Source organism: Clytia hemisphaerica, unplaced genomic scaffold (genome assembly GCF_902728285.1).
Source record: "Clytia hemisphaerica strain Z4C2 unplaced genomic scaffold, Clytia hemisphaerica genome assembly, whole genome shotgun sequence".
NCBI lineage: Eukaryota > Metazoa > Cnidaria > Hydrozoa > Leptothecata > Clytiidae > Clytia > Clytia hemisphaerica.
In genome coordinates, this window is record NW_027103968.1 from 2,012,202 (window position 1) to 2,026,260 (window position 14,059).

Consider the following 14,059-nt stretch of genomic DNA (forward strand, 5'->3'; position numbering starts at 1 on the left):
TTCTATGTTGAGGTAATTTTTGTTTTCTCTAAAATTTTGAGCTTGGATATCCAGGCTAAGTCAGTCATAGTGACTTTTTTTATATATTAAGCTTTATTTCATATGAATGGTGTAAATCAATTCATCATGGATATTCTTAAATATTTTGTGAAAATCATCCTAAAATATTCTTACAGCATTCTTAGGTTAGGATCCTAATTTAGACTAGGTTTAACATTTAGTACATATGTCTCAAGCATAAAATTGTAATTTTGTGAAAGAAATTAGCCTTACTTGACATCTTGGGTGTAATTGGCAATTTATAATCGAAAATGCTATAAAAATGGCATTCTTAGACTGAGTAGCAAAATTCCATGATGGTGATATTCTTTAGCATTATTCTAATTTTTTGGCCATATTTTTTATCATGGACATTCTTATAAAAAAAAGCGTGTTAATGCTAGAAGTCTTTCTACGCTTACCAATGTTTACATAATTTCACACAGAGGCCCCGAGAAAATTTATACCAAATAGAGAGAAAGTTGACGCTGATGATCTCACTTGTTTTGGTGGGAAACAACGACTACCCATCGTCTTCAACAGACAAAACGAGACGGTCCAGTATTGTGTTCTTCCCGAGCTGCTGATACACTTTCAAATGGAAAACTTCAACCTGACGTATCAGCAAGCTACAGAAAAACTGTATGAAAACCGCAGAATGACAACCCACCATGTGAATTTACTTTCATGCGTAAGGAGACGACTACATTCACTAATTTTTGCTCAATTTCAGATACATATGAGATTGGCTTTTATTTTCGGTGCCAGGTAATACAAGAAGAATTCAATTTGCACTAATATCTAGTAAAATCAGCACAGAAAACTCAATTATCCAGTAAGACCACATGAACCAGGTAAGTACGGTATATTTTAATGATAACAATCATAAGTGACAAGTGCGGGTATCTTTTACAGCAACGAAAAACCAATGGGGCATCCTTCAATGGCATATTCATTCAATGCAGAGCGGCAGACATCATGTTGCAAAAACGAACAGATCCTCTAGTTTTCAAGACGAACAAAAACTTTATCCCAATGAAAATTGTAAGAGTTCTTTACTTACGAGATCCTTTTTCTTAACAAAAAATTACTAAATATATCTTTCAAAACCAAGGGCGACCTGGTTGCCCAATTCGACATTTTTTTAAATGGTAGAAAAAAATCTTCAATTTCCTTCCTCTTCTTTTCTCTTTTCCATTTTGTTTTGAAAAAAAATCCGCTAAAACATTATTTTATCATTATCCAGGTTAACAGAAAGTGAATTGCAGGGTATCTTTGAATCGTCTCCAACAGATGTCCCTCAAGAATGGCATATTAGCAAATTATTGGAAAGGAAAATTGCGAAATGTTGCGCCTGTGGTAGCTCCATGCCAGCACAGAAGATTATACTTTCGGTAAAAGGCTTATATATACCTCCGGGCCAAACATTTTGCAAAGAAAGAATATTCTTTTTCTGTGCTTTAGAAGCTTGTGTTAAGAAGAAGCCTTTCATGAGTAATTTGATAACACCGCCGCAAATGTTGTTCAAAAGTGATAGTAGTTTAACCTCAGAGGACATTGCTCTTTTACGAAGAAGAGACTTCAATGTTTTATGAATTTGTATTTCGTGTTTTTTATTATCATCCTTAGATTTTTTCATATTTTTACACTACCATAGTTTATTCTTAAGAAATTACATACCTTTTTACGAGAGGAAATTTTTAGCGGGAAGGTAAGGCTGCTTTGTAGGTGACTCCAGTAACAGAAAATTTAAATTTGGGTGATGAATCAAATATTGCGCTATTTGTGATCTTGATGAGAACTTTGCTTGAAATACGTGATAGTATTATCGGCACGGAAAGGGTTTTTAACAAACGTTTAATTATGGACCTATACCTACATAAATCTAAGGCTCCCAGCGGTTTGCGTAAATGCATGAATGGGCTTTTTTGCTTGCGTAGATGCGTGAATTTAAAATTTTTGCGTAAACGTGAAAATCCATTTTTATATTGCGCGAATTCGCCAAATTCTTTGCGTGAAATTAGCTTTTTTTCCACGATTTTGAGTTATTTACCAGATTTTCCGCGAAATTTTTCCCGATTTCTAGAAAAATTGAAATTGCGTGAATTTGGGGAAAAAATCTGCGTGAATGCGTGAATTGCGGGTCAGCTAGGGGGCATCTAATGATCGCCAAATTTTGGAGTCAGTTTGAAGTATTTAGTTTTAATTTTTGTACCTACTGCAGAAACTTGCTGCAGGTTAACATTAGACACTTTTAGTACTATTTAAGCGTGTATTATTCAGGAAATCATTTAACAATATGTATAAATATAACACATTGAAACAAGAATTTCAAGGCCTTTCAATTATATACGATGATTGTCTTATTTGTCAAATATTTAGTACTCCCAGGTGCAGAGTAAACACCCCCCCCACCGCTTGTAAATTTTTCGATTTTTTCCAACCCCCGGACCTTATTAGGACCCCCGGAACTTATTAGGACCCCCCCCCCCGTTTATTGATTTTTCAAAAAATTCACAGCTACCAAAAGAAAAGTTCCTCATTTTGCTATAAAAAGCCTAAATTTAGTATATTTTTATCCTTTCTTTCAGAGTGTCCAGGGTGTCTGTCGATTTGTTAGGTTTTTTACATGTTTTTGAAGAGAAAGAGAACGCGAGAGATCAATCTCTCGCTATTAGATTTACATAAAGCATTCGTAAGGTAATTGGCCAACAGTGGAAAGAGCAAACAAACCATTAGCTCAGCGAGAGGAGAATACACTCTCCGTTCTCTTTCTATCCTTTTAAAAAATATAGGGAAGCTCACAATTTAAAGACTCTCCCGTGAAGCGTTTGGCAGACCTTTTATATGAACTAAACAGAAGTAAAAAATATATCACTCTCTCAATCACGAACTGAAAGGTTCGCAAGGATCAAAGAAGAGAGCTTGAAAGGGGGTTTTGTTCTCAATCAACGTGATTTTGCGAAATATTAATGATAGCATAGTTCTTTTTTCAAAGCAACTGGTCATACCAATTACTCTCATGAATTGATCAAGCTTTTCTACCAAATTAAGCTAGGTTATGAAAATGATGCATATCGACTTATATGGGGCCGTTTCATCAATACCCGTGGACTCATTGGTCGAAACATAACTTATGATTTTTAAATGGAGCATTTTAGTGATATTTAAGTTTTTTGAGATCATTACGAGGAAATTTGAATGAAAAGAGCACTACAAGGATTGCAAAAGCTTTAAATAATACACAGGCAATTGTGAATAGCTTTGAGAAAGGTCTACATTATTGTATCAAAGATTTGATTTGAATGTTTTGATTTTGATATGTTTTACCGCGGTTACTCTTACTAAGATAAAGAAGCCGCGACTAAATGAGATAATTGCGCATAATTGTTTAGTGAGTGAGTTCGCTGCTCCGATAATTATTACAAATATTTCACAGCTTTTTTTGACCAATCAGGTTCAACTCGCTATATTATAGCGAGCAGAACGGTGGGATGTTCTAAACATTTTCGCCAACAAAAGTCATAAAAAAAGAAATAAATTTATACCTAAACTACCCCCCCCCCGTTTATTTGGCACCTGAGAGTAACTTTTTAGAATTACGTCTGTAATTCGGCTCAAAGTGGAAAGTAATCAACTGTATGAGACATTATGAAATGCCCATTAGTATTCTTATGAACTGTATGATGCTACAGAAACATGAACTGTCTTGGACCGTTGTCCATTAGCCATGGTTTATGGCATCATTGTTCCCTTCATATTTTATAGTTTTATCCTTGTATATTTTAGATCCAAACATTCTAAAAATTACAATAAAATCACTAAAAAGTAATCAACGAATGACTTTTGTCCATGTTTGGATCAACATCACATTATTGGATGAGTGTTTTGTATCATTGACACAATGACTGTACTCTCGTGTCCCATCCCTGACTGTGGTTTCATGACTGATGATGTAGACGTGATTGGTGCAGCTGCTATATTGAATGTGCACTCCCATACACACGCTTCCAACGCCTTCCAAGGCCGTGCCGCACCAATGCGTGCTCCCAGGCTTGAGCGTCCGAAGCTTCAAATGAACGCCACCACTGAGGACTGGAACGCATTCACCCGACGTTGGGAGACTTATCGCACTGGTTCCTCCATACCTAATGCAGTTGCATCTGGTCAGCTCCTTGAATGCACAGAGGAACAGCTTGGTAACATTGTGCTCAGAGCTAAACCTAACTTTACCACCCTTGCGCTTCATGAGGCGCTCGTGACATTGAAGAAGTTAGCAGTGATTCCTGTAGCACTCGGTGTTGTACGTTCTGAACTGTTAGCTATGCGCCAGGATCCAGATGAGCCCTTCCGAACCTTCGCCGCTAGGGTTCAAGGAAAAGCAGAGACATGCGAATTCAAGACAGTATTCGACGGTTCATGTAATAACTGTGAGACCGCCTATAATGGTGAAGTATATTACACAGACGAAGTTATCAGGGATGTTCTGCTGAACGGAATCGCAGATGTTGACATTCGTCGTGACGCCCTGAGTGCTGATGACATCCAGGAGAAACCTGTAACTGACGTGATAGCATTCGTGGAGAACAAAGAGACCGCGCGTAACGCCAACCCGATATCATCAGTCACAGGGTTATCAGCGTATCGGCGAGGCAATCAACCTGACCACAGACGAGCAACTGACGGACGTCGTCGCAACCGTATGCCCTCTCCAAGCGAGATCGACAAAGCAAAGACTGCTAGCTGCCCTGATTGCCACAAAGTCTTCAACATGTTCACAAAGAAACCAAGAGGATGGAACCAAAAACCTCACACACGGTGTGAGTTGTGCTGGAAGAAAAACAGAGATGAGCAACGACGCCAGACCAGTCAGTCCAACGCCATCAGCGGTACCTTCGACCCACTTGGCCAGATCTCTTCGATCACCTACGGTCCCTTACCAGCGCCACCCAAGGTTGCGTCCACCTCCCGTTCGAAGCCATCAATACCACTCGAGCATCAAATATTCACCAAAGGAGCATGGAGACGAGCTCGTGTAATGTCCCATCCAACGGTCAACCTTCGCATTACCTTAGACAACCAGAAAGCTACATGTGTCGATATCGAAGCTGTAGCCGACTCTGGCGCACAATCCGATATCTGGTCCCTAGAACTCTTCCTGAAGGCTGGATTCGAGATGTCAGATCTATCACCTGCCGCCCTCTCCCTGGACGCAGCCAACAAATCACCGATTAGGATCGATGGAGTCTTCCGTGCCAGAATGACAGGTGCAGTGGAAAGCAGGAACAAAGTATCTTGCCGCTCGATGGTTTACGTCAGTCGCGATGTTAAGCATTTATACCTTTCATACGACTCCATGCTTCAGCTCGGTATAATTAATCGTGACTTTCCAACTGTTGGAGCATTTAATAACAATCCAACAAGCAAAGAATCATCCTCTTCCCCTCAGGCAAACGCAAACATGCCTGTTGGATCAATCTGTGGTGCAACCAAGAGCGATGGGGGCATTTGTGACTGCCCCATACGAACTGCACCACCTTCCCGCCCTAAAGAACTGCCCTTTCCCTGCATCCCTGAGAACAGCACTCGCATGCGTGATTGGCTCCTCGACTACTATGGGAGCTCTACATTCAACACCTGTCCATACCAACAGCTTCCTTGCATGGACGGTCCTCCCGTCGAGATCCACATCAAAGATGATGCGGTACCAGTCGCCCATCACAAAGCCATACCTGTACCAATCCACTGGAAAGACAAAGTATACGCAGACCTTGCTCGTGATGTTGCCCTTGACGTAATCGAGCCGGTGCCATTGGGAGAACCATCGGACTGGTGTCACCACATGGTCGTCGTAGAACCGTCGACCTATCACCACTGAATAAGTTTTGTAAGAGGGAGACCCACAATTCAGAACAACCTTTTCATATAGTACGACGCATTCCTCGAAATACCTGGAAAACCGTCATAGATGCTTGGAATGGCTATCACAGCCTTCCTTTGCGCCAATCTGACCACCACTTAACAACATTTATCACACCTATAGGCCGGTTTCGTTACAAGCGTGCACCACAAGGCTTCTTATCTTCAGGAGATGGCTACAACAGACGTTTCGACACCATCCTGACAGACTTCCATCGCAAAGAACGTATTGTTGACGACACCCTTCACCATGACGAGGATTTAACTGAACATTGGTGGCGAACCATAGACTTATTGACTCTCATTGGAAACTCGGGTATTGTCGCTAATCCTGATAAATTCCAATTCGCACAGAAGCAGGTTGATTTTGCTGGCTTTCGTATTACGCCAGACAGGATTGATCCTATTCCAAAATATTTCAACGCCATTCGCAATTTTCCAACACCTTCATCGACAACTGACATTCGTAGCTGGTTTGGGTTAGTGAATCAGGTGTCCAACTACGCCCAACTCCGAGACCACATGGAACCATTCCGAAAGTTCCTCTCCCCACGAACACCGTTTGAGTAGAATGACGGGCAGTGGCGTTGTGGGAAAATCTTTCTGCAGGGGCCAAAGCCAATTTTTTTAAATGGCGCCCATATATTTGGAATATGGCGCCCCCCCCCAATTTTTTCTGATATGGTGTTTTTTCCCAAATGATGCATTAATTTTGATTGCAGACCAGTTAAAACTCAAATAAAACGAGAAAGGTTATTCGAATAAAACATAAAGTAAAATAAACCAATTATCGGAGTAAATTTTATCGCATCTAGAGAGATGATCTAAGAAAAAGTTTATAAAAAATCAACAACTCGATAAATTACAAAAGTAACTTCCTCCTCATCAAAGAAGAACTTTCACCAAGCAAGTCAATTAATTTTCCATGATCAAGTTTCATTAAAATACTTCTTTCAATTGACATCAGCATCAAACCTTCCAGTCTGTCCTGTAACATAGAGGCCCGCAACCTGGTTTTCACTCGTTTTAAGGTGGAAAAGGAACGTTCCGCTGAGCATGATGTTATCGGTATCGCCATAGCGATTGAATAGGCACGTACTAAAGTGGGGTAGGCATCAATTAATCGGTATCTTTGGTCTGTTAGGATTGACAAACAATCAGCAATGCTTTTATCGGTCACTTTAAGTTCGTCATCTTCAGAATCGGGTTCAATTATTTCTTCAGTCGCATTTGGGCATGCTTTTGATGATGGCTTTTTAAACAAATCTAAATTAAAATGTTCGAACGCACTAGCAAAACTGAAAAGTTCAGCTGCACAACGGGATGGGTCGATGTTATAGTTTTCACAAAACTTTTGAATTTTCTCCTTAACAGCAGTAGTTGTCGGATATTCCTTTCGAAAAGTGGGAAATCCTTTTGGCGACAATATAGCAAATGTTTCTAAAACGTGCTTATTGTTTTCGAAACGATGCGTAATGCCATTCTCGACACAATCCAAGGCTATAATGAAGACTTCGCGTCTCCACTTTTCCTCTACATTGGCTGGCGGCTGATCTTCAGATTCTTCGTCACTAAATCTCCTTCGTTTCCGGATTCTCTCTTCCTTCCATTCTATGTTCGGCAATTCTTTCTCAACCGCGTCAAGAATCCCTTGAGGATTCTCACGGAGCTTCGTCAAATCCTTCTGTGCACTTTCTAAGAGACACAATGCCTTATCAAAATCAATGTTGACACGCTGCAATGTTCGGCTGAGAGGACCGGTAATTGCAAATATTTCACGAAAAAGAATTGCAGTGGCGACAAATTGCTTTGTAAAAAACGTTTCAGATAGTCCACCAGCTGTTTCACGTTTGTCGGCATTATACGATGTACTTTCCGAAATTCTATTCAACATGAGAAGTACAGCATCATAGCGATCTAAAAAAACCTCAAGAGCATATTCTCTTGAGCTCCATCTAACGGTGTTTATTCGTTTCAAAGTCCGAATGGAGAAATTCAATTCTGTTTGGCACTCTTCGAATAGCTGATGGATGGGTTGACTCTTAGACACTAATTTGTACAAAGATTGCAACTTTGAAAATAGTTTTGCGATATCTGTAGACGTGCAAGCAGTGTCTCCAAGAACTAAATTGAGAGTATGAGCATAGCAATGTATATAAATGACATGTTCTCCGGCAACCTCTTTAAGCTTTGCCTGCAGGCCGTTATATTTTCCTGCCATGTTTGATGCACCATCATAAGTTTGCGCAACCAAATTATCGTACGAAACATTTAGTTTTTCCAATTTTTTTGTGATATGTTGAAGTAGTTGTTCTGCTGTCGTAGCTACAGCTCGTATACAAAACAATAAATGTTCACTAACATCACCTGACTTTTCTACAACTCTAACGCATAGACTTAACTGTTCATGTTTTTCCACATCAGGGGTGGTATCTGCGATAATGGCCCATGCAGCGCTATCTTGGATTAGGTCAACGATCTCTCTTACTATTTCTTGACTTATAATATCTATCAGTTTGTTTTGTGTGTCATTGCTCAAAAAGGTTACCTTAGAGCCTCTGCCCAATTTTCTTGCTTTGTCACCTTTTTCGGTTCCTTCCTTCTTTCTTTCTAGTCGTTGGTGTTCCTGCTCGACTTTTTCAAGATGGGCAGCAATTACGTCATCGTACACAGATAAATATTTAAGTAGTTCAAGAAAATTACCAGTATTTACAGATGGATCGCTTGCTAAAGATTCCCGATGACCGCGAAAACCCAACTCTTGTTTTCCCAGAAGCAAGATCGTATCAATGATTCGTTGCATTATCTTTCGGTTCGATTCAACGTTTTTCTTTCTCTCTTTCTCCTGAAGTTCTTCTTGCGACACCAAAATCTCATTTAAAGTCATATTTTGCAAAAACATTACATGTGATATTTTTGCGTTTATGTGTGTTTGTGATTCTTCGTGTTGTTTAACGTACTCAAATTGCTTCTTCCAATTAGAAAATCCTGTTTTCACAAATGCGTTGCCCTGGTTAAATCGTTGATGCTCCTTTCTCAAGACCGAATCTGAAAAAAGCATGCAAGGAACGCAAAATAGCGAGTCAAGCTCGAGGGAATAGGTAAGCCATGATCGATGGCTACCATCTTGCCGACGAAAGATACCCTCAGAACAACAACGAGCACGGTTACCAATTGTTTTCTTCCTTTCGAATAAGATTTCTTTCGATGGCTGGCAGAGGGGCCGATTCAGTATGTCTGTTTTCTCGGCGTGGCTCAATGCTTTGTCAACTATTGTCGAAATATCAAAGTCCTGGTGCAATGGCAATTGAAATGGAGGTTCCTCATCTGTTTCTTCGTCGCTTGTTACTTCAAATGTTATTTCGTTCAATTCGTTTTGCGTTTCACAACTACGACTTGTATTCCCCTCATCATCGATCTCGTGGTAACCACAACTACTGGCGCTTTGAACTTGATTATCACTTGGCATTTCGTTAACATCAATTTCCAGACTATTGTTGAAATTGTCAGAAGGGACAGATTGATTCATCGAAGAGGATTTTTCATGGTCAACCGGTGTACGCTCTTTGGAAGAATTCAGGAATTTCGCCATACTATTTCTTAGAGCTGACTCTTCTTCTAGTCTTCTTTTCTTGTATTTTCGATTTTCCGCACCACTTTTTTTTTTTGTCACTCATTTTGCGATTTAAATGTTCTTTCACTCTTACAACACACAAACCACTTAATCTTTTTCACATTTTGAAAACTTTGAATAATTCTTTTTTCAAGAAGTAAAACTCACATACACTATTGTCTATTACACTTAAATATATGGGTTGCGGACCGTAATGTACAAACCTTTGCTTTTTTTCTATTGATAGGTTTTTTCTTCTGTAAACTATTTTCCTACATAATAAAAATAGGTACGAAGTTTCTTTTTATGAGAAACATTGATCATTATTTGCTGGTTCTGAATTCTATGGGGCGCTAGCTAGCAAGCTAAGGGCTCAAAGGTTTTGAAAAAAGAAATAAAGGTTATTTTGTCCTAGTCTCGTTTATTGATTTTGGCGCCCCTGGTTCTTCGGCGCCCCCTTGAAAAAGCTCCGCTGGGGGGGCCATGGCCCCCCCGGCCCCCCCTGCCACAACGCCACTGATGACGGGCTTGACACAGCCTTCAAATTGTCCAAAGAAGCAATTATCGATGCAATCAAAGAGGGTGTTGAAATATTTGACCTTGGACGCCCCACTGGTCTCCGAACAGACTGGTCAAAGAAAGGAATTGGATACCTCCTGCTGCAGAAACACTGTTCTTGTCGGGTCACCGATCCCGACTGTTGTCCCAGTGGCTGGCGTATCACACTCGCGAGTTCAAGATTTCTCTCCACGGCTGAGAAACATTATGTCGCAATTGAAGGGGAGGCCTTGCCATAACGTGGGGTCTTGAGCAATCCAAATTCTTCACCCTCGGATGTCCCGACTTGACAGTCATTACCGACCACAAACTTCTCGTGAAGATATATGGTGACAAGAGGCTTGACGAGATCAGGAACACTAGACTCCTTTGAAACAAAGAACACTTCCCTGGTATTTCAAAATCATCCATCTTCCGGGAAAAACCAACCCAGCTTGTGACGCAACATCCCGCTACCCATCCCCATCAGACGACCAAGAAGACCTAACTGAATCGTTGGTTCTTGCTGCCATTCAACGCCAAACCGATACAGTCGCCTCCATCACCTGGGATCAACTTGTCGAGGAGACCCAGAAAGACAATGCCATGCGGTCCCTGATTGAAGCCATCCATGACGGATTCCCACCAGAGTGACGCGATTCTCCTACCATCTCACAATTTTGGCAATACCGCGAAAGTCTCCGCGTGTCAGATGGCGTAGTCATTTACAATGATCGTGCTGTCATCCCATCCTCCCTTCGCCCTGCTGTCCTCGACGCACTTCACGCTGCCCACCAAGGTGTAACAATGATGGGATCTCGCGCTCGTGCAATCGTGTTCTGGCCAGGAATGACAGCTGACATTGAACGAACGAGAAAGAATTGTCGGGAATGCATCGTCAACACCCCATCACAACCAGCTTCAACTGTCGTGCCTTCTCCACCACCATCAACACCGTTCGAGAAGGTGTTTGCTGACTTCTTCCAAAGTGCGGGCCAACATTACCTCGTCGTTGGAGATCGTTTGTCTGCGTGGTGCGACGTTTTCACCTCCCCGCATGGCTCACCGCAATCAGGCGCTGCTGGTCTGATATCGTGCCTAAGAAACTACTTCTCTCGATTTGGAGTTCCCGAAGAAATCACCAGCGACGGTGGACCTGAGTTTATCGCCTCTGCTACTGCGGAATTCTTCAAACGCTGGGGTGTATCTCACAGATTGTCTTCTGCCTACTTCCCTCAATCAAACGGACGTGCCGTAGTAGCAGTTAAATCTACCAAGCGTCTCCTTCGGGCCAACACAGGTCCCTCAGGATCACTCGACACAGACAAGTTTCTACGCGCTATGATGCAGATGAGAAACACGCCAGACCCAGATTGCAACATCTCTCCAGCCCAAATTGTCTTCGGCAGACCAATCAGAGATGCCTTTGCCTTCTCGTCTTGTTAAGTTCAACAACCAGCACATTCGTCCCTAGTGGCGGGATGCATGGGCACAGAAGGAATCAGCTATGAAGGAACGATTCTTTCATTCGATCGATAAACTGGACGAAAAGACTCGCAAACTTCCATCACTCCAACTCGGCAATCGTTGCTACATCCAGAATCAATCAGGCAACTACCCCAAACGTTGGGACCGCTCTGGAACAGTTGTCGAAGTTCACGGATTCGAGAGCTACACCCTAAAGGTTGATGGATCTGGCCGGCTCACAAGGCGAAATCGTAAGCACCTTCGTCAATTTTCGCCGGTCGATCAGGGTTCGAGTTGCAAGACAACCCCACCATCGATGCCAGCTCCTCCACCGTTGCTAGCTCCAGCGCCATCACCTTCCGCCACACCGCGTCCATCAATACCAACACAATCGTCCAGATCTGCTGAGCCAACCAACTACCATGATGACCCCATCACTGAAGATGCCAAAGAACCTGCGGTGATCGAGACTGTACCAGCCCCGACAATTCCCCCCAGCCAAACGGGATGGGATCAGCTGAACGACGTGTCATCTCCTCAAGCTGATGAAACGCCTTCTCGTCCAACTCGTGTCAGAGGACCCCCCATGAATTATGAACCTGAATCTGGTAAATGGGTTTAATTCGCCTTCGTCGAACTGGAGGGGGATGGAGAGTAATCAACTGTATGAGACATTATGAAATGCCCATTAGTATTCTTATGAACTGTATGATGCTACCCCCAGAAACATGAACTGTCTTGGACCGTTGTCCATTAGCCATGGTTAATGGCATCATTGTTCCCTTCATATTTTATAGTTTTATCCTGGTATATTTTAGATCCAAACATTCTAAAAATTACAATAAAATCACTAAAAAGTAATCAACGAATGACTTTTGTCCACAAAGTTACCGTTTTTTTATGGGGGAATGGAGATGGGCACTTAGATCCAGATTTAAAGTCGACCAAAAATCAGTAAAAATAACATTTTTCTTTTTAAGCTTCAAAATTCGTAATTTTATTTTTAAATCTCTACAGGAAACAAAACTCTATACATATGCCCGTCCCTTAGCATTTGAGCCAGCCTAAGTAAATACTTTTTGTCAACTTCGGTCTCAGTTAAAGACTATAGAATATGAGAGAAAATTACCAATAATTCAACCACCATTTTAGAATTTTTGACCAACTTGGTTTCAACTTCACGAAAATTTAACTCGTCAATTTAAGGTGCACCATAAATTGACGAGTTGATTAACTTGTAAGATTAAGGTGCACCATAAATTGACGAGTTAATTAACTCGTCAGTTTAAGGTGCACCATAAATTGACGAGTTAAATTATCTACTTGTGACGTCATAATTTCCCATTGATGACGTCACATTTAACGTAATTCGTGTTTCTTGTAACTCGTGTTTTTTGACCTTACATACAGTTAAGTACAGCAGAAAAGAAAAGGTAGAAAAGTCGGCCTAGAACCCGGTTTGGCGTTCCGTTCCCTAGCAGCCGCCTCAAAGAAACCTGATAGCAGCTGTGGAGTTTTCTTAAAGGGGCAATAGCGAGGTTAAGCAAGAAGCTATCTATTACGTACGGAATCTATTACGTGAGTTTTTAGACTGGATCCGAGGTGTTTTAGCCTGATTCCTAAAGTTTCATGGCATAGAAAAAAAAGTGGTTAAGCAAAAAGGCGATCTATGACGTATGACGTAATGTTTATTTTTCCGTATCTCACTTTCGACCCCAACTTATAAAATTTTATTTTTCTTTCTTTCTTTTCCAGCTATCTTGTTGGTCTATAAAATCCCCTTACTTTCAATCTTAATCTACTTAGTTTTTTCCGAAGACAAATATTTTCACAAAAACTAGACAAGCATAGTCACAGTTTTCTCTATATTACTTTTATTATGTTTTATTCAACATTTTTATAAACAGAAAATATGTCTATGACTTATCATTTCAATGAATTCTTAACATTGCAATGAAAATATATAATTTCATAATTTCATTCCTAGTTTACATAGGTACCAATAAAAAATTACTGCTTTACTTAAACAAAAAAATAATCTGTAAGAGCATAGTGTACAGTCTGTCATCCTTATTTAGCTGCATTTCTATATGAATGTTCACCATTAGCATTACCAATAAAAACACTCTTATAAAAAAGTGTGCAAACCAGGTCTCGAGTTTCTACGGTGGGCGAGAGAGGACAGCGCTTTTTTTTCAACAGCGCGTTTTTTTTCAAAAGCGCGTTTTTCTTTCCCATGTTTTTTTGCTCTCATTATTTAGGTTTTGAGTGCAGCATAAAGTAGGAAGGCTTTAAACATACAAAATGGTTTATTGTACTGAATGTGGACGGGTGTTAGATGAAGATGGGGCAGTATTTTGTTCTCATTGTGGAACCAAAACCTATTGTCGTCAGAGGAGATTAAGGCAAGATGTAACTGATGAACGTGAAATAATCGAGCATTATTTTAACGGGGGCTTGTCGAAATATAAGCAAATCGTCCTC

The 14,059-nt window shown here is 40.9% G+C and overlaps 1 protein-coding gene across 1 annotated transcript; it reads right to left on the reverse strand.

The window, feature by feature from the left end:
* Window positions 1–6,820: 6,820 nt before the first annotated feature.
* On the reverse strand, window positions 6,821–9,550 carry LOC136810561 (zinc finger MYM-type protein 1-like). Its single transcript, XM_067067124.1, has one exon. It carries the CDS (start codon window positions 9,548–9,550, stop codon window positions 6,821–6,823), a length of 2,730 nt encoding a protein of 909 aa, XP_066923225.1.
* Between the last annotated feature and the right edge of the window lie 4,509 nt (window positions 9,551–14,059).